Source organism: Bradysia coprophila, unplaced genomic scaffold, assembly GCF_014529535.1.
Source record: "Bradysia coprophila strain Holo2 unplaced genomic scaffold, BU_Bcop_v1 contig_24, whole genome shotgun sequence".
In the NCBI taxonomy this organism is placed as follows: Eukaryota; Metazoa; Arthropoda; class Insecta; order Diptera; family Sciaridae; genus Bradysia; species Bradysia coprophila.
In genome coordinates this window covers 5817901-5840488 of record NW_023503501.1, presented here as the reverse complement: position 1 = coordinate 5840488, position 22588 = coordinate 5817901, and the positions used below count along the sequence as shown (strand labels likewise).

At 36.2% G+C, this 22588-nt stretch overlaps 2 protein-coding genes across 2 annotated transcripts; one reads left to right on the top strand and one right to left on the bottom strand.

Annotated features, from left to right (window-relative positions):
* Positions 1-1021: 1021 nt before the first annotated feature.
* LOC119078099 (odorant receptor 94b-like) lies at positions 1022-2539 on the bottom strand. The gene is made up of 4 exons (XM_037185564.1): positions 1765-2539; positions 1456-1555; positions 1134-1397; positions 1022-1075 (listed from the first exon to the last, which is right to left on the bottom strand). Exons 1-4 carry the CDS (start codon positions 2493-2495, stop codon positions 1022-1024), a joined length of 1149 nt encoding a protein of 382 aa, XP_037041459.1. The 5' UTR covers positions 2496-2539.
* Positions 2540-18635: 16096 nt separating this feature from the next.
* Positions 18636-20440, top strand: LOC119078070. The gene is made up of 2 exons (XM_037185516.1): positions 18636-18710; positions 18759-20440. Exons 1-2 carry the CDS (start codon positions 18644-18646, stop codon positions 20354-20356), a joined length of 1665 nt encoding a protein of 554 aa, XP_037041411.1. The 5' UTR covers positions 18636-18643; the 3' UTR covers positions 20357-20440.
* Positions 20441-22588: the final 2148 nt, after the last annotated feature.

Genomic DNA, 22588 nt, shown 5'->3' with positions numbered 1-22588 from the left:
GTAAAAAACAATTGCCACTCGAACGATTCGTAAGTAAAGAGATTTCCGGAAGTGGCGATAGATAAGCAACCGTTGTATTGAGTGAACGACTTGATTCATTTAATTATAATTAAATGTTGCTTATTATCAACAATAATCTGTACCGTGCGGTACGAAAAAATAATTGTCATTGAAAAGTCACGTTTGTTCGCTGTGGATGATGATTACCCTGACTACCACAAGTTGTTCCTGCAACTATGAAATCATCACTTATGCACCGAACCATCCCAGAATCTCTCGGTGGTCATTGCTATCAAAACAGTCATCGTGTTCATATGCAATTATGTCCGAGTGATGACATTCATTATTTGGCTTCAGACGTCATCGTATCGCATTTTATGGAACATGGACCGGCAAACTCAATAATAAATCGTCTACCCTACCCAATGGAACAACCAAACCTTTCCAGAAGGTATTCCTACGATTATAGTACGACATAAACGCAAGTCTCGACACAAGATCAAAGATAAACGAAAACAATGATTTGGAATTATCGATGGGTTCCTACAATGAAATTTGCTTTCTGTTAATATTTTCTTGCTTTTTGTTTTTAATTTGAATTAATTTATGTTTGAAGCTAGAATTGTCTCATATTGTTGTGCTAGCTATGATAAAACCATCGATATAATATAGGGTAAATTGGTACACACGAAAAACGAAAATTCGCACACAACGACAAATTTCTTTAATCACAACACAAGACAAAGCGAAGGGCCATTAAAAGGTACATTCGAAAAGGTAGGGGACATTAAGATTTCTCAGAACTTTAGTTACGTTACACATATATTATTTCCGCAGAAACGTTCTTCGTGTGTACCAATCTACCCTGTATTACATCGATGCATAAAACATATACGAGTAACTCAGTATAAATCAACAATAACTTTAATATTTAAAATTGGATAACTCCATAACGTGATTGTTTAAGTGATATTCGCTTACTGCCAGCGTAGAATGTTGTCAGTCATCTCTACTAATAATTTTATTGCTGAAATCTTTGGAGAATGTTGAACATGCTGTAGGCTGAGTTCAAAATCTGAAATTTAGGATACTCTCAAAACCGTACGTACAGATCGATAGAATTCCTTGCAAACCCTCGTAAACGTTTCCAAAGTAAGCGAGTACAATTTGCCAACCAACAGTTTTTTCGGTTGCTTCAAATATTCACCAAAAATGACGATTTTCTTCCTGGTTGATGGTGGTTGATTGTACCAGTCCGACTGAAATAGACTGTATGAAAGGCGATTGCTCGACAGCATAATCTCATTCCCCATGTATGTAATCATAAATAGTTCAGCAGTACAGTAAAAGCATATCAAGAGATATATGATGTGCTCCAATACAGTATCCCCGATGTTCTACAAAAAATAAATAAACGAGTAACGACGATCGCGAAATCATTTAATAAATCCACACAGATGCTAGACAATAAATCGATCCGCAGATACATAAGCCGCTGGTGCTGAACTGAATGAAAAATAGGTTTGTGAAAAAAGACTCCAACTCGTCAGTTAATCTGCGAAATTAGATTTAAATTCATACTCTCAGTACTAGATTACAGTCATAGCACTGCTCCTAGCAATAATATAGAAAATATTTGCAGGCTGATGAAATCAAACTTGTCAACATACAACATGAGTCAAAAATTTGAAGCTTTTTGACGTTTGACTTAGAAGTGTTATTGCTAGGCGCAGGGCTATGTTAAAATGCAACACAATCACGCACTCCATTATTTGTATGTGAGAGTTGACCGACGTTTTCAGATCTTCGCGGAAATCGTCGTAGCCATTCTTGCCCTTTCTGTGTTCACTGCGTCTTCCCATATTCCTTAACCCACTTCCGAGCCCTTCATATCTCAGAGAACAGACCAAAAGTAGATACCAAATTATTATGGAGAAAAAAATTCCGATTGTCCCTAACAAAAACGCAGTGAAAATGAAAATAGTTGCGATCCAGAAGGCAAAGCCATTGTTTCTATAATCCAAAGGAAATGCAATTTTCACAAATAAAGATTTCTCAGTTCCAAGGAGCGATAAAGTTATCGAGCCTGAAAAGCCAATAACAGCTACAGTAATTAGAAACACAAGCACAAATTTCATGAATCCTTTAAGTTTTTCGTTGAAACTACTGTAGTCATCTTCATTTCGAACCGTAAAGACACAGACTCGATTCAACAAATCAAGAATTTTGTGTTGCTTCCAAATTAAAAGCCAACATTTTATTCCCAAAACGGCATGGGCTATTGCAACTTGTGCTAAGAAGATGGACATATCGTTCCTATCATTTGTAATTGCTCCAACAACAGTTGATATAGAGAACAGTACGTAATGAATGCAATAAGTGAACTTAAGTCTCATTTCGTTGACCGTAGGTTCATCTCCGCGATGCCAAACACCAATAAGATATAACAGAGAAATTATCGAACCGATCACTTCATGAATTTGAATCGAATGCATCGTAAGATCGCAGTCGTTGTTAATAGTTCGAAAATTTATGCAATACTAAATTGACGTGTTCAAATATCAGAGCATGAATACACCACACTCACTTTCTCCTTTGATATACAAATTAAATGCAAATTACAAGACTCTCGCATCAACTGTCAAACCATTTATCGTAAAAGCTTTGATGACACTTTTCCAATATTTTTCTATGCTTGTAGGTAATGCACATTTACTTGATGGGGAAACCATGTTATTAAACACAGAAATTGCTTCACGTTTGTGCTAGTATAATTCTCCGCACACTCGCTAATTATACACTTATTATGGAACTGGATGGTTATTTTCAGCCCGTGTATATTATGATATTACTGATTTCTGGTCGTTATTGTCGTCTTTAATTGTTCAAATCGGTTTTTTGATATAAAAAATACAATTCAATTTAATGTCATTTATTTCCAAAACAAGTTTCTTAAATTAAAAGCGCTGCGTGCGCGTAGCTCCCGTCTGCGTTGCAGTTCGAAGGAGCTACAACAATCGATTGCTATATTAAAAGGTACTTTCACATGTAACCATCATTCTGCTCCTAAGGCCGGCAGTGCAAGACAGATACGTAAATTACTATTAAAAAGCTATAGCACTACGTTTTTCGAAAACCGACCCGAACCCAACATGAATTAAATTTTTAAACCCCGACCTTACTTATAATGAATGATCGATGGGAAATAATAAATTACCGATAAAAAATGATAAATGATCGATAAAATGACCGACTTATCGGTAGTTTGGAATATTTTTATCGATACTCGGCAGTTTAGCTATCGGTACTTTATCATTTTTTATCGGTACCGTTGGGTCATTTATTATTTTTTATCGGTAGTTTTGAATTAATTTATCGGTCGAATATAATATCCCAAAAAACTCACCGAAAACCTAACCCGAGGCCAACCGAAAGCCCGTATCAAACCCAAGCCGAACGAAAATTTTAAATCCCGAACACTTTGAATGCTTCAATGAAATCTATTGAAATATTTTCTTTGGTGTAAAATTATCTCGAAAATTACTGAAATTATTCCACCGTAATTACAGAATAGTCTAGACGGTTAGACAGATTGCATACGCGTTGTGATCAGGTGACTACATCCTGTAATTAATTACAATTTTTTTTAATCCGTCCCTTGCGCAAATTCAAAAACTACCATCGTAATCACATGGGTCGCCTAACCTCTTCAAGTTGGAAAGATACACTCAACAAATACGTCACGTACATAATAAATGGGGAGCAATATAATAATTACAAGGGCAGAAAAACATCTATTGTTCAACATTGAATGATAACGTTATAAGTAAGATGTCAGCAATATAATGTGTATGAATGTAGTGTAGAAGTGTATATGAGATGAAGATACACAGAATGAAAATAAGGGTTGTATAAATATCCTGTGACCATGTTTTATCCCAGGTTGTAAGTAGTATTTTTATATTATTACAAAAAAAGGAAAGAAAAAAAGATAAAGATGCGGGGTGCTCCTTGTATTTTCAATAAGAACCTTTCGGAATGAATGTTGAGCTGAATGTTTATGTTTGCAGAAAATGGATGATGGTATTGTGTGATTGAAATAATAATTTTGCAGTTTCCTCTTTAAGAAAATCGCTAAAAAGAATTCGCCTTTATTGGAATATTGTATGAACTCTGTATGAACTCTGTCAAAGACGGAAATGCCTACTTCATCGACAATGGAAAAGTTCTCATCGGCATTGAAGTAAATATCGAACACAAAGATGTCATAAAAAAGTAGATCTCTGGAATCCCGATTGAGGACTTCAATCGTCTAATAATTTCATCAGAGAGATGCAAATATGACGACTACGTCGTTTCGACGGATAGAGGGAATATGACGAATGATTTTGAATTTGGTCGGAAGAAAATCAGAGGAATAATAAGCGCAGCCACGATGACAGATTGATTACGTGTAACCGATGGGAGAAAAACTCCATATAAAAATCCAAACAATACGTCAAAAATATATGTGAAATTGAGAGACGAAATGAGAGAGAAAATTGTTGAAAAAAATATGCCTCAGACGTGTTCTATCCCAGCCATGAGTGGCCGCACTTATCATTTCTCTGGAAGAAAATGCAGCGAATTCTTTCTCAAGAAACCAGCTGTCATTCAACATATTCTCTCTATCCGTCGAAACGATACCCCAGTCGTCATATCAGCATCTCTCTGAATTTCACAAATTATTAAAATATTTACAAACACAGTCTGCTAGTGGGTGGTTAAAAGTGTGCGTACAAAATGGTAAAGTGTTAATGGAACCTTGAGGATATATTGCAGTGTGGCTCGCTAGTACAAATCTCGTAAGGCTCGCGACCCATAGATATTCCCACTCTACTTTAGAGCGATTCCTACCGAAGTCGGATGCATTTTTCAGTGGAATTTATTATTTGATCCCAGAAAGGAATTCTACCCTAGAAGCCAAAAGCATTTTCAAAAAAATTCTTCGAAGCTTGTGTGCCTAGTGGGAGGGGATGAAAAACCGAAAACAAGCACTTTTCTTACAGAAATTTATAGTTTTCGCTCATACGATAAAGCAGTATATCATCATGTACGTACACGCCAATGCAATACAATAATGCTTGTTTTTCACTTACCAAAAAAGTACTTCGTGTGAGAGACAAAATTGAATTTTTGCATCAAAAATTTGTACCCTTTTTGTATGGAATTTTTTTTCGTAACTTTTTTTTTATTTAGGTGTGATAGTTGTTTGATAGGCTCAGAGCGACACTCAAAAGCTAAAGAAAACAAGTTTATAGATTTTTTTTAAACGATTTGGGTCTCGAATTCGGCTAAAATATTCAAATTTTCCACCCTCGGCGATCTTTGTGCAACACTACAATCAGCAAAATCGACTCAGACACCATAAAATTACCCCTATCGCAAAGCTATGACTCAAACGATACCAAACACTCCATATTCAATTTAAAAAAATTATGACCTGTCATCAGGCACGGTGCGCCTTAACCAACTTTAAATGAAAGTTCCGCATAACATTTTGTTTTTAATATAAATTAAAAAGAAGTAGGTCCACTGATCATAAAACCAGTAATATTATCGAAAACGGCTGGGAGAATTTTTAGTTGGTCGACATGAGTCGAATTTCCTATGAGGGATTTTATAAACGCAACTGTTTTCGAACTTCCAAATATTTTTTTTTCTTTAAATTTGTACTTTACGTTAATGGTATGAAGCATTAAGCCCAAATAATTCGATTTTGAGTAGCGTGACATCAACTCCAAATCATTGCTGTAATCCTAAATTTGTTCGATTTATTTTAAATATTTTTGGTGTCGTTTTACAGCTTATGTATGAAGCATTAACGTAAAGTACAAATTTGAAGAAAAAATAATATTTGGAAGTTCGAAAACAGTTGCGTTTATAAAATCCCTCATAGGAAATTCGACTCATGTCGACCAACTAAAAATTCTCCCAGCCGTTTTCGATAATAATACTGGTTTTATAATCAGTGGACCTCCTTCTTTTTAATTTATATTAAAAACAAAATGTTATACGGAACTTTCATTTAAAGTTGGTTAAGGCGCACCGTGCAGGGCCTTATTTAAGGAAATTAAATTTCCAAAAATTCTCAAATTTTTCCATCACTTTTCGTCATTTCATCTAAAAACACAACAGATTGCATCGTAAATGTTGTTTTTACTGCCTTATAGTGTTTTTTCATGTCTTTGACCTTAACTGATTACTTCAAAATGAGATCTAACAGAAAACAAAATTTGGAAATTTTAAGAATTTTTGTGAAATTTGTGCAATTTGTGCAAGTTTTGAAATATGTGAGATAATGACTCAAAATTTACCAGATTTGTAAATGTTTTGGTCGTTATCAACTGCACTAAAATTGAGGTGAATTAACGCAGTTGGTAAATTGCTCTAATCGAATTGCCACTACCAATATGTACAGACAAAATAAACATCTCAGCTAAAGAACTTTCCAAAGATACATAGATACAACGCTTATGAGAATATTTCTATCGCCATAGAATCACACACGAAAACATATAGCGATCACACTGTACCGTACATGTATACATCTATAAGCTTGGAATTTATTTGAATGTTATGCGCTATCAATCAAAGAATGTAAACTCAAGTTTTCAATTTAATTTTCGACAACATACACACACACTCATTGTGTGTATTCTGTTGGCATCATGTTTGTTCATTAAATTCAATTTATTCATTTGCCTAATGAAACTCGGCAAAGTGTGCTGGTGAATAAAAGGTGATGTATTGAAGAACATCCCGGCGACGACGACGGCTGGCATCCCAGCACACACATACAGAGCACACCATATAAACCGGGAAATTTTGGAGTTTTTAGCGCTTCAGTTTTACATATGCATTGAATTAGACGGTGATTTGTTCCATTTGTGATGAATAATGATTTTGTCTGTTTATATGCGAAGTAATTTGACGTGAAACACATAATATAATTTCATTTTATCTGTTTGGTTTGGATTGGTTTTGCAATTAATGTTTTTTTTGTGTGTAGCTCCACATCTATACATGTGTGGGAATTTTATTTAAAATGGAGGGTTGATGACCATTTTCCCTGTATTCTGTTATTATTTCGGTTCACAGTGAACCATAATAGTTACACTCGAGAGATGACATGGTGGCGCTGATGATGCTAATCGACACCTAAAATTACAAGGGCAATCAGCCATGTTTAAAAATGACAGTGTACCATTTCATGAAATCTCTCGAGAGTAAGTCTATCAATTGCTCGAAGGAAATATTATTTCCTGCTACAATTATGAACTCCAATGCTCGCCCAAGCTAAGCTTTATTATATCGAAGGGTCGTTGACATTTCAAAGTTTATTACGAGTCTTTTGAGACAGAATCGCTTTCAGCACATACCAATGTTGCACACAATATTGAATTGAAATTTTAACAAGAGCATGTCTCGGATTTTACCTAATGTCATGACAAATAGTCTTAGCAACGGCATGGATTTAAATTCCTTCTTATGAAAATGATTTTCAGGTAAGATGAAAAATGTCACAGCTCTGACGAATTTTGTTTCTCTCGGAGGTTCATAAAAATAGAAACAGTTGTTAGTTTCGTCAGAATGGCAGACAAGTACCGTTTCCATAAGGTAGGTAGCCTTGCTATTTAAGTTTGTAAGCACACATCTTTTTATCGCTATTTCGTTTGTTGATTTTAAAATTTGTTTTTATCGCACACAGCGTGTGTGTATTGTCAGAGTAATAACAAATTGCACTAGTGCGTTGCCTAGAAGCATAATGAATTTGCAATAAAATTATATTCCTAAAGTCGATAACGAATTAAAAATGTGTGATTTCAGTATGTTTAGCTTATCCTTCTGTCACCTCTTTTTACAGCTTTTAACGTTTTAGTGTGTTTTCTCTCCCAGCAGAAAATACCCAGTCCCAGCAAAAAAGAAACCTAATCGAATACCACAAATGTATTTAAAAAACGAACATTCGGTGAAATACTTTTTTATCACACCAAATGTTTATTTGTATTAATATTATTATTATTATTGATAAGTGAGGTTATCGAAAAGAAGTACCAGCGAATGCAAAACCACATTATTTCCTTTTTGTTTTAATTTTAAAAGCTACCGCGCAGTAAATAACAGTGTATAGTGTTGACCTGTTCCATTAAGACAATTAATTAAAAAGCGAAACAGGAAGAGGTTAGGTACCTTTTGATAGAGCAACAACCTCATTTGTTGTTGTTAAGCGAGACTAAGCTGAATAATAGTAACTTTGTACAATTTCCAAATTATAAGATCTACAGGAACGATCGTCTATCGGATTCTGGTGGGGGGACCGCGATTCTGATTAGAGATAATATCAAACATGAAATACTGAATACGCCACTGCTAGAGGCCTCCGAAGCAACATGCATTAGCCTAGCTCTGAGTAACTCTAAATCTCTGGTTGTCAATTCTTTCTATTGTCCAAAAAATCTTTTGAAAAAGGACCTTTTGAAACTCATGAATTTACACTCCAACGTTTTTATGGGAGGCGATTATAATGCTAAACATTGCTATTGGCATAATTCTGAAAACAATAGCAACGGCAATGCCCTATTCAAATTTCTTGTTGATGAAGACTTAGCTCAATTAATCCATCCTAATGCATACACTTGCTATAGAAGCAAACTCAATCCTAGCACTATAGATCTAGCCCTGGCTAAGGGTGTTCATGTCGATAGTAGTAGTGTTACCGAACTCAACCCAGACCATTGTCCCGTTCAGTACCTCTTGAAGATCAATGACTCAATCTCTTACGATGCCCCTGTTGAACAGTTCATGTTCAAGGGAGCTAACTGGGCGAGATTCAAAGAACTAGTGAATGATGCACTGAATCCTACACCTGTAGTAGATTGCGATGACACAAATTCGAGTGTTAAGCACTTGACCAAGGCAATTAGTTCTGCAATGGAAGAATGTATCCCTAAGAAGTGTTTCACGAGCAAGAACCATTTTTCGCAACATCTGATGGACCTAATTGCCAAAAAGAAGAGATTGAGAAGGGCACATTTTCGCCGTAAACTCAACGATCCTGATATAAAGAGGGAAATCAAAAGCCTAGCCATGACAATTAAGAATAGTATTGATGAAAGAAACTCCGAAACTCTGATGAATAAGTTGAAACAGATTAGACCAAATACAAAGATGTACAAGAATATAAGCAAGCTCCTAGGTGATGGTAGAAAAGTAGTGCCTGAGCTGAAGGCAAGTGATGGTTCCCTTATCAGTAATCCATTTGATAAGGCAAATGCTATTGCAAAAGTGTACGACGAGATCCACAAACAAAATAGAGTTATGGGAGATCCAGATTTTGATGCGCTTGTGCTGTCTGAAGTAATTTCCTTCTCTCAGAAGTCATCGTCAAATTTGTCTGAGCTACGTTTGACGGATCCTGAGGAAATTAGAATAATTCTTAAAAATTTGAAAAATAAAAAGTCGTATGGACCGGATGCTATCCCAAATATTGTCTTGAAAAAGCTTCCCAGGTCTGCACTCGAATTCCTCACTAAATTGATTAATTGTATTCTGAGCATAGGATACTACCCTGATTCATGGAAGGAAGCCCATGTTATACCGATACCCAAACCAGGCAAGCCCGCTAACGAGGCAAAAAATTTTAGACCCATTAGTCTATTGAACAGTTTGAGTAAAGTACTCGAAAAAGTCCTGCATGTAAGAATATTACAATACTGCGACACAAATGCCTTATTGCCAAACAGCCAATTCGGCTTTAGGAGCAAGCACTCTACCGTTCATGCTCTCATAAGGTTATTTGAAGAAGCAATAATGGGTTTTAACGATGGGAAGTTTACAATAGCCGCTTTTCTAGACATTGAAAAAGTTTTCGACACTATGTGGGTTGAAGGACTCATATATAAACTGATAAACTTGAAGTTTCCTGATTATCTCATCAGAATTATTTTCTCCTACCTCAAAGGACGTAGTTACAGAGTTAAGTTGGGACACCAGCTCTCCGACCCAATAACAGTGAATGATGGGGTACCGCAAGGATCCATACTAGGACCTTTACTCTTTATCATTTTCATGATTGATTTGCCGACGCATATGAACACTACTCTGACCGTCTTTGCAGATGATACAAGTACTTTTTCTACGAGATTATCCCTGAGCAGAGCTAAGTCAAATGTACAAAGCCACCTTCACAAGTTGCACAGATACTATCAGATTTGGAAAATTAGAGTAAATGTGGAAAAATCTGAAGCTCTTTTCATTCAGAGGTCCAACCGCGGGCGTTCCAAAAATGAAAAAGCTTGTGGCATTGAAATGAATGGCACAAAAATCCCTTTCAAGGATAGCGTTCGTTTCTTGGGTTACTACGTTCAACCAAACCTTAAACACAACGAACATGTGAACAGGATGCTTCTGAAAGCTAACACCGGTTTACATAAACTGTATCCCATCATGAAAGTCAATAATGGCATTTCGCAAGAAGTTAAAGTTAAAACCTATGTAACCATATTGAGGCCGGTTCTAACTTATGCCGTCGCGGTTTGGCATAGTTTGCCAAAGTACTTGATTAGGAGGTTAAAAGTCTTTGAAAATAGATGCCTACGTATGGCAATCAATTTCAGAAGATCGAGAACGAACTTTAAGTATTTATCTACTGAAGAACTGCACAAAGTTACGAAAGTGCCGAGGCTTAACGCACACCTGTACGATTTGGCTATGAATATGCTTAGCAAGACGTATTCACATGATAACAACGTTATTAGTGAATTTGGCAGCTTTTCAGCAGAAAGAATTGCTAACTGTACCTATAAACCTCCCCACTCGCTGTTAGGAGGCCATAATTCCAAGCTATTGTCATTATAGACACAACCGCATCCCTATTTGTAATTTCGTATCACCAAAATGACCACTGTATACGAACTGATTATGAGAATTACGATTTCTTTCAAATTTGATTTGATCACAACAAACTTTGTTGTAACCCTAGGTTAAGTATTTACTCAAAAAATTTAGAATATTGATTGTTTTTCGTGCTTTTTTCAATCTACAAGGTGATGAACCTATTGCAATTTCATTTATTCCAATTAAATTTCAATTTTTTTTTAATTTTTAAGTCTAGTATTACTTAAAATGATGAAATTTCATACATAAATTTGGAAAAGTCTGGCAGACTGTAAATTTATTTTTAACAAGAATTATTTGTAAACAAACTGTATAAACTTGATTTGATTAAACGAACAATTAAAAAAAAAAAAAATAAAAAAAAAAAAAAAAAAAAAAAAAAGACAATTACTGTGGATTTACATAGCAACGTAAAAGTGACAGATGCAAAAATTTTCTCATACGGCAACTCGAAATTTCATTCATAATTTTAATTTTATGAATGAAATTTCGGGTTGCAGTATTTAAAAAACATTGCATCTGTCACTTTTACGTTGCTATGTAAATCCACGGTTATTGTCATATCACAAATAAAGAGCTCACATCTAATTGTGAAACAAATAATTGAACTCATGTTTCTTGAGTGTTTAGCCCATATTTTCATATTGTGTTTATCCGAGGTGTCATCGGATCAAATTGCAAGTAAATGTTGAGGGGTAACCGACTGGCCAAAATGGTGGCAAATCCATTTCTAATTCCTTTCAATTCCGTTTAATTACCTCAATTACCGGACCAACTCGTCTAATTGCCGGATTCGCTCAATTTCCTTTCAATTCCGTTCAATTCCTTTCAATTCCCTTTCAATTCCCTTTCAATTTCCTTTCGATACCCTTTCAATTTCTAAAGATACTTCCTGTCAATTCCTTTTAATTGCTCTTAATTCCTTTTATTTCTTTAATCGCTCCTCCGCGCAAAAGTCCATCGACTTTATACACAAAACGTACCTCCGCACAAAAGTCCATGCTTCATACGCAAAAAAAGTAACATTCTCCGCGCAAAAGTCCATCGACTTTATACACAAAACGTTCCTCCGCACAAAAGTCCATGCTTCAAGCTTCATACATACAAAAAAGTAACATTCTCCGCACAAAAGTCCATCTGCTTCATACACAAAATGTTGAAAAGCCCATCGTCCATAAAATGTTACATTTCTCTTGAAATTTCCATCGACCATAATATATACACGGAAGAACACCCAATTATTGTGGCTTTTGCAACATTTTGTGTATGAAGTCGATGGACTTTTGTGCGGAGAATGTTACTTTTTTGTGTGTATGAAGCATGGACTTTTGCGCGGAGGATACAATTGTGTGTGAGAAAAGTCTATATAAGCCGGTTGCAATATGAAAATGAAACATACTTCATTTGACAGTTTCGAAAATTTCGTCATGAAAACTAGGACCAAAACACGTTTTCAATGTCTCGTTTGTTTTGAGCATTAGGCTTTTGAAGAGTTGATGGAATAGATGATATTGTCGGTGATGCATTTTTTTGTAAATTTGGTTTGAAACTGGAGCATTTCGCATCGGCAATGCCCCAGCCTAACATTCCCCCGACGAATATTCACTTGTTTGTTGCGGCTCAAACTCTTCCGTATCTGACTCACAAGAATCCTCTGAAGAAGAATCCTTCAGTGTGCATATTTTGAACATAAAAGGACGTTGGACCTGTTCTAAAATGGAACTGATCAACACTGTACACTGTTATTTATTGTGCGGGAGCTTTTAAAATTAAAACAAAAAGGAAATAATGCGGTTTTGCATTCGCTGGTCCTTCTTTCCGATAATCACACTTATCAGCATTTACTCTCATTTACTTTCAATTCCACATATTTCCAGTCAATTCCTATCAATTCCTGCCAATTCAGATCAATTCCGGTCAGTTCCATCAATTCCAATTATTTACCGGATACTCCGGCAATTCCTTTGAGGGTGTGTAGTCAATTTCCCGAGTCGGTTACCCCTCGGTAAATGTTTAATTTTATCTAAGGTTCATTTAAAGCATTCAGACGTTGATTACAAAAGAAAATCGTCGAAAAAGAAGGGACATTTTTGCAGCTTTATGAGAAACGGAAAACCATTCCGTTTCCGATTATTTTACCTTTTTACCGAAGCTGTCTATGTTCTATTCAATTCATTTCGTTTCTTCCAGTCGTTGCCAGTAAAGAAACCGATTTCTGGCAGCAAATTGAAGAAAAGTTGTTATTTTAAACAAAACTGCAGTCAATTTAAAAAGTAAAGATTCTAACAAAATGAGTCACAAGACAACATAGCTGTTCCAAATTTTAAATTGATATAGTCTGACGATTCTTTTTCCAAAATGCTTAAGGGTTTAACTTTGACTGTAAATTTATATCTATTTGAAAATATCAAGTAATTATTTCGAAAGTTCGTGGAATTGAAGGGCGAATCCGGCAAGTAGTGGTGTTAATCCGGTAATTAAAGAAATAAAAGGAATTGAGAGCAATTGAAAGGAATTGAAAGAAATTGAAAGGAATTGAAAGGAAATAGAGCCAATCCGGCAATTAGACGAGTTGCTCCGGTAATTGAGGTAATTAAACGGAATTTAAAGGAATTAGAAATTGATTTGCCACCAGTCGGTTACTCCTCGACACGCAGTTAGTACACTTCTCATATAAACTACAGAGCATGGTAATATACTATTGGTTCCTCAATTTTATTTTTTATTTTTATAAATACTATAGCCAGTGTTAATCGTGTTTACTACAGCTGAGTAAAGCAACTGGAACGTATACATGCTTTTAGACACTTGCTAGACCGAATACCATTACCACGTGTAAGCGTATATGACTTGTATTATACGTACGGTAAGTACGTATCTTAGAATGTTGTGGCATATGTACCGGCTGGTGTATGCAAAATTCGTCATAATATTTAATGCCACTGCATAAGTACACAGAAAATTCTTAGAAATATCATTATATGAAAGTCATTGAGATATTAATATTTAAACAGTGACTGAAAGCGTGAATAGAAAGGTTTTACAATTGTAAAAGATTTCTTGGAAATTTGTCGAAAATCGAGGAAAATTGTTTGAGTATTTTCATATATGTCTGGAAATGATTTCAAAACGAATAATTCCGAGAATTAGTCACAGCCAGTTACAAATGTTTGCTTTTTGTTTGGCTCCGATGGAATTGGTTATACGAATAAATCAGAAGCGTTTAAATGTGCCAGCGAATATTAATCGGTAAAAATTAATCAATTAAATGACGTTACATTGTTCACCTTTACCGTTTTGTTTATAACAAAAATCTGTTTGAATAAAAGAAAACCTTTATCTTCCATCAACAAGCTTCTGCTTCTTTTGTAACCCTCATCTTAAAATCACCAGAAACTGTGTAATTAACAAAATCATTAAATTAGATTGCACAACAAGATTTCCATAATCACGTTTTAATACAAAATTTCTATTTCACACACTGTAAACGAATTCACGTTTTGCGACGACAGAAAATTCCGCTGTGTTCTCGGCCTAATGCCACAGTCTCCCTTACAAAATTATTTCAATGAAACAAAAAAAAGAACTTTTCATCCGTACCCTCTCGTCTCATTATTTTCGGTGTGTATTATACAGTACAGTCTAAAACTGTACACACAATATAACATTTTGACCCAAATTCATAATACACATAATGTTGGTGCAATTATATAAAACAATTTACTTTGCCCGGATTCTATTCACTTTAAACCGAGTGTTTCCATATTCTTTTCTAAAAATGCTTTAGAATTTTGATTGTTGTACATAAAGCTTTATAGGGGTTGGTTTTGTGGTTTTATCCGAAATACTTTTTCCTCTTGTCGTGTGTGTATTGTGAAATGTTCATTTGGCAAGCTTCAGCTATCACATACACAAAAATGTATCATTGTTTCATATTATTGAAGTTCTTGATACAATGTGATTTTTTTTTGCTCTGTAAAATTCTATAAAATAATTGCTTTAAGTTGCACTACTGCAGGCTCTCCATTTCAAAATCAGATATTTCATTAAACGAAACTTGTATAAATGCACACATTAGAATTTGAATGTTAAGTGAAGGAGTCGGTGAACAAATGAACCGAAATTGTTATTTGCGTATCTGTTTCGCAGGCCTGGACTGGCCTTATGGGAGTTAGGGCGATGTCGCTTTTTGCTTTCTATCAATTTTAATACAACGCCTGGAGAGCTTTTTTGAGCCAGTCTTGCCCTGCTACTAAATAGTTATTTACGTGTCGGTTGTGGACGGTAGATTTTAGGAAAAACAATTTCGGTTGACGTTGAGCGCGTATTTGAAGCGTAATGAATTAAATTAATTAATTATTTTTTCCTGGGAGAAGAGTCGAATCGAACCTTTTTGAATTTACGATGCTAGTTCACGACTCCTTCATTAACGGTAAAACAGACACATTCTACGCCGACATCCGCAAGGCATTCGATGTCATATGCTACGTGCTGCAGACAAGTACCGCTTGAGCAACCGCTTTTTACTGTGGCTTCGATCATTCTTTCGGGATCGAAAGCAAGTGGTGAAAGTAAACTCCAGCCTGTCCGTCACGATCGAAGTACACTCGGGAGTTGGTCAAGGCTCGATTGTTGGTCCCACGTTTTTTCTAGTGTTTTTTAACGACTCGGACGATACCCTTGTCGTAACCAAAGGATTGAATTTTGCAGACGACAAAAAGATCGTCCACAACAACATCTCCAATATTGCCGATACTCACTCACTCCTACAATCGATAAATAATTTCAATGATTGGTGCTGCCGGAATGGTTTTGAGCTGAATGAAGATAAATGCATGGTGATGACAATCACTCGTAAACGATCTCCTATTTTGGCGGAATATCACATAAATGGCAAGCCGATTAAACGGGTAAACAACATTAAAGATCTGGGCCTAACGTACAAGAACAACTTTACGTTCAACATGCATCGAGCTCTCATCGAATAAAGGACACTACATGTTGTCATTTATCAAGCGTCAGTGTTATGGTCGGTTTGATGTGGATGCTATACAATTCGGTTGTCCGCTATCATCTGGAATTTGCATCCCCGATCTGGTCACCTTACCATAATCCCCATGTTCAGACACTTGAAAGTGTCCAACGACAGTTTGTACTGTAAGCGCACCATGATCGTCATATCGATTCAAACAACGAAATTACCGCCGCCGTCCATACGTCGATAGGTGCACCGAATTAAAGTTACAGTCACTGGTAAGATGGCGGGCAAACGCAGCAGTATTCTCTGCACACGATGGGTTAACCGGAAGAGTCAACTCCCAAGCCCTTCGTGACAGAATTACCTTGAATGATGGATCAAGAATACTCGTCCTTGATTCGAATTGGTGTTCACAGACGAGAATACCTGACTTATTCGCCGTTCAACTTTGCCTGTCGTTTGTTTAACTTGGCAGTGATTCACGTAGACCCGACTCTACCATCGCGAGAATTTCACCGCATTGTCACGGAACTTGACGATTCGGCGTTTGGTACTTTTGCTACCTGCTAGTATCGATGATCTTTTCGAGATTTTGTTTTTGTTTTATTTTGTTTTGATTTTGAACGGTTCACGGCTATTTTTGATATTTTCTTTCTTATTTTTACGATCTAGACGATGCCGTTTGGCTATTATTGTGATGTTTTTCTTTTAAATTTAGACGGTGCCACCCTTGGTTTTTTTGTGATATCTTTGTGATACCTTTTTGTTCCTCCGCTAGCTTGCGGGAGGTTTGTGCCTTTTATTCAAAAAATTGAGGTAAGGTGTGGCTTCGTGAAGTAAAGTTAACTTTAACTGACGTTTTTGAATAAATAACCATTACTTAATGACGAGTACAAATTACAACAGTATCGTTACACCATAAACTAATGGGAAAGACTAGCTAAAACTTGCACATATGTATACCGTACGTACACTGTTATTGCTTGAAGGACTAGATTGCTTGAAGTACTAGATTTATTGGTTGGTACTAATAACATTGTCGTAACGGCCAGTCCTAACTACACATACATCGTATACGGTAACATATCTTCTCACAGTAGTTATCAATGTGGTTTTTCAAAACCAATCGGAAGTGGTTGGGATGATGTTATTCGGTATACTGAAAGCTGTGATAAGATATATCATATTTTTGAATACAATTTTGACAAATCATTACGTTGTGATAAATCATAGGAGTTATTTTTTGCTATCAAAGACTATGTGGTCAGATAACATAAAAATCGTTCTGGAGTGTTACAGTATATAAACACGGAGAATTACAAAATATTATCACAGTAGTGCATTACATTACAGTGTTGTGCATGCCGCAAAATACAAATCATATTGACAGTAACGTTGAAGCATTTTGTAATTAATTCGTTCACAATCTAACAGGTAAAGAAATAGAAATCGCCTACAATCAAACCAATTTAATTCCAGATAATTTTCCATTGGTCAATCTGTGCTAATATTTCAATCGATTCCACAATGAGCACTTTATTTCGGAACATCGTGCAGCAGGTGACACAAGAGAAATTGGAGGAGCTAAAGGTTCAGCAAGAACTCAGTAAAAATTATTTCGATCCCGTTTTAAAAGAGGTTGATCAGTCGTCTACTCCTCCAACGGAGGCGTTACAAGTTCTGTACAAAGCTCTTGATGATTGTCCATTGAAGGACATAGTCGATTCTACTTTACTAGAAAATCTAAAGTATGTGCTGCAAAATGAAAAGGAGGATCCTTCGATCAGCTCTCAACTGGTTCTGGCTTGGGTGGATAAAGTTAAAAAGGAAATCGAATTTTCATTGAGGAAATTTGAGTATTCATATTTATACGGCTCACTCTTAAGTGAATGGTTGGAAGCTGAGGAACTGAAGAGCCACAAAAGTGTAACAGAGGTGGGGAAATCACTGGATCCAAAAAATTCAATAGAAGAGGCTGCGTTAAATAAAGAAATGGCAAGAGATAGCTTAAAGGAACTAATGTTTAATCAACCGTCGACTGGGTTTTCTACAGAAAACTTTAAAAACTTCCTCTCAGAAGACGTGTTCAATTTCGATCAAAACATCGAAGGCCAAAACGTTATGAAGTCGATCCAGAGTGAGACCAGTAGTTATTTTCAGCTTAATCAATTTGTTGTCTCCACGTACGATGTACAATGTTGCATAAAGGGACTGCAATCAAGGGATCTTTTGTCATTGGAGAAAAAATCAGCGCTCAATGAGCTTCGCGAAAACACTGAAGCACTAGCAGAAGTGGCATCTTTACTGACTAACAGGCTAAAAAACATAAACCGCTGGGAATGGCCATCGTCGAGTGGATTAGTAGAAGTACGCCGTGGAATAGCTGGCGTCTATAAATCATACTTAAATGAAGACATTATCACGGCACTCTTTTTGCAATATGTTGGTGTTCAATGGGCGTCATACTTCAAGCGGCAGTTTTTGTCTCTTTATCGATCGAAGGCCTGGACAAAGACCTTTTGTTTTCATCATTCCATCGAGTCACAACGACGAAATTTCTATGAAAGTACATTTTTGTCAACGCTTCCGGACTCCATGTCGTCGCAAGAAAGCAAATCTCAAGAAGAGTACGTTAGATTGGAATCGGACGAGTCCAGTGACAGAACATCTGGTTTGATAATAATACCTCCAGCTACCGTAGCTACGGTACCTACCGTACCTCAAGCTATGTCTATGACATATAATGAATATACGCCTGTTCCTAGTCGTTCAGAAGCTAGTTATCGGGTTGCTGGTGTAGGTGGTAGTTCTTTTGGTGCAAGCGCTGGTTATCCTAGTGGAGGTGCTACTTATCCTGGTACAGGTGCTAGTTATCCTGGTTCAGGTGCTAGTTATCCTGGTTCAGGTGTTGGTTATCCGGTTGGAGGTTATAGTTATCTTGCCGCTCCTCCTTCAGAGAGATATGATTCCTCACAAGGTAGTGGCAATTATCCTGGGTATACAGCATACTATCCTCCACCTACCAACGCTACCAGGACACCTAAAATTGACTTCAAACAAGCATTTCTTCATACACTCAGTACGGAAATACGTTTAAGCCAAGTAATTCACCCGGACGAACCACTTGTTATTGTTCGAGCAGATCTGGAATCATTCGGACCGAACATTGCGCATGATGCAGTTCTGACAGTTTTTGAGTACTTTGGTGTGCCAGTACAGTGGATTGAATTCTTTAAAAAGTTCCTTCAACCTAAAGTAAGATTTGAAAAGGATGAAGAACCAAAAAAAGTGGTTCGTGGCGTTCCAACATCTCACGTTTTGTCGTCGCTATTCGAAGAAACTCTTCTGTTCCTTCTTGACTTTTATGTTAATCAGCAATGCAACGGAATGAAAATCTATCGACTTGATAATGAATTTTGGTTTTGGAGCAACATAACGACAAGTGTCAATAAAGCGTGGAACATGATGACAAAGTATGGGGAAGTGATTGGATTGAAAATAAATGAAAATCGAAGCGGCTCGGTCACAGTATATTCCGATGATGTATTGTCAAAAATGGAAAAACCAATTGAGTCCACTGTCAGTGGTCCTTCACCACTACCTCAGAAGAACATTCACTGGGGCTACTTGCAACTATACTCTAACGGAACATTTGTCATTGATCAGAAGTCCATCAATAAGTTTCTGGAGGAGATGCAGCGCTTATTGGACGAATCAGAATGTGCCTTGGAGTGGATTAACATCTTTAACAAATATTTGGAATTCTTCATCCGTAACTTTGGTAAGTCGGCATTAGTGTCAGGCAAACAACATTTGGATCAAATCATTGATGCACTGCGAGTCATATATGAGGGCCTATTCGGTTCCAAAGACGGCAGTCCAGTTGAGAAACTCAAAGAACGATTTGAACAACTAAAGGCGGCGAACATTGTTGATGTTTGGGCGTACTGGCCTTTGGAAAGAGGAGGTTTGGGCTTAGTCAATCCTTTCATCGGAATTATGTCACTGAGAGAAACCTATGTGAACATCAACGATGATGATAACTTTTCAAAGCTACCGTTACAGGATAAAGATTTGTGGGAATGGATGAAAAAAGAGCACGAAAGGCAGTACAGCCGAGACTACAGCGGGCCTACTCGCAAGATGCCCACATGGACAGAATACATTGCGACTAGAGAAACTGAGCTGGATCATTGGTGTTCCAGGTATCTTCGCCTATTGGAACGTCCTGCTCCGAAGACGCCGACAGTGTCTGACAGATTCTGGAAATTGGATGCTCCGATTCCAGAAGAAGAATACGAGAAGAATTACATGATGTGGCTGTTTAGCTATTACGAAACTCAGTTGATTCTTCACTTCGGAAGTGTAAAATTTATTAATTCGAAACTGCTTCCGATGAGTATGATTGGAAATATTCAAAAAACAAAGTTACATCAGTAAATTTTGTGCTGACACGTTGACGGAACCTCTAATTCATTGTTACTTTTTAATCATCCAATAAATATATCGCATTGAATATGTAAAGAGGTCAGTGTATAATCATTGAAACTTCACCAACATAATTATTCCGAGCAGAAGTAATAAAAATCGAGAACAGGTAAGATCTGAACGCGAGACACATTTTCTTCTTACGAAATCTAATGATATATATGGAGCTTTTCTATAAAATAATTATCCGATTTCAAAGTTCATCTATTAAAGTCCAAGATTTACGAAAATTCGTCTGAAATTCGAATGTAAGTATATTCATACCGAGTGCGTCTTCTAATTTATCTAAATAACATGTGAATCGATATAAGGTTCTACAGCTGTGAGTGATATTGTGGATTACCTGGAGATGAAATTACCTGTTACAAGTGAAATTTTCACATCAATAACTTATGAATTCGATTCGAAACCCTACAAAAACAGATACACGATTTTGAGATAGATTGACGTACCATTACGTGCAAAAGTTTGAGTGAGTAAGGCGGAAAGCACACGAGCAATTTTGCATTGATGGAATCGACATCCCCATAGGTTAAACAATGAAAAACGCAGCATAATTGTTGATCCCATCAATGAAAAATTGCTCCTGTGCTTTCCGTCTTACTCACTCAAAATGTTGTATTTCTTGCGCTTTTGAGCATTGAATCAAAAGTTTTGGGTAAAGTGAACTCTTTTTCTGAGTAAAGGAAATGACTCATTCCACAATGAGGTTTCGGCTTTGCTTCAGATCGGTAAATTTTAATGATTTTTTTTTTGAGAAAACATTTTTCTAGATTAAAAAAAAATAGGAAAATTCGAAAAATGTGGGAAAATTTAGGAAAATATTTTTCGTAAGATAGCCCCTGGTAAATTTCAAACATTGGCAAGTAATGAACTCTATATGAACTCTACATGTTACAGTTATCTAAACCTGCTAAACTAACTTCGGCATATTCAATAACGAGAGTTTAGGTTAAACTTCAACAACTTTGTAATCATCCATGTATGACTTCCTATAGAAAAACCGTAACATCAGCGAAAGACCTATACGATATGTGGTATTATTAATTTATCAAATTTGATTTGTAGACTGGTTTTCCCTTTTAATTAAATTGTCTCTGAATACTTCTCACGCATTAACAGCTACTGACAGTAATGTTTTGTTGGGAGTTTTCAATTATAGGGGAATAACAACGAGTGAATTGACGGCTTTTGACATTTTCTTTCTTTGATATAACGAAAGACAATTTAAATTGTTCGATATCATCGGTACGAAATATTTCTCTAGATTTTACCATTATAGTGGAACGATTTGTTTTTTGAATGTCGTTATTCATAAATACAATGAGTGAATGACCTCGAATTATGGAATTAGTCAATACAAATTGCTACTCGTTTGAATTATCTTCGCTACAACATTGGTTTTACTATTGGTAAAGTCTCGGTAAATTTCACACCATTCAGCAGTTTATCCGTTTTTGCTTCAATATCGAATTGAATATAACTTTTTTTGCAATTCTGTGTCGGAAATCAACTCTTACAGTCGGAGAAAAATAGATTTCGGGATTTCATCGTATTTTCTGTATTCTCTCATTTCGCATGTTATTTCAAATGGCAATTGAGAGAAAAACCCCGAAATCTATATTTCTCCGACTGTACTTGCTTGTTTTAAATGACGTATTCGGCTACTTTTTTCACGGCGAAAAGGAGTGCGGGAAAAGTTTTCTTGCACCAAAACCAGTGCGAGAAAAGTTTCCTTGCACCAAAACCAGTGCACGACATATTATGTCTGCGTTGGACGTTTATGAATGCTATGGACATTCACTACTGAGATAGTCCGGACAACTTTATATCATATAACCTCGGCTCAGCTTCACCCTGGTGTGACAATAGAATCTAGTGTGAGATATTTGAGCCTTGTAAGATAAATAACTATTTTTTTCGCCGCCGCATTTTTACCGTAACACGATGACACTTTTATAACTCTCCTCGGTTTCCGATAAAAATATGTTCCACCAGCAGAGGATACATTTATAAATGTACATATAGGTTACATGTGTTGTAAATGTTTTATGAAGATTGACGCGAAGAATGTTATATTTGGTTTTGCCATTGTCATACAAGAATATGGCAATAGAATTTTCCACATAAAATGAAAATGATAACACGGCGAAATAGTTGATGATTTATTGTGCGATGTATGGT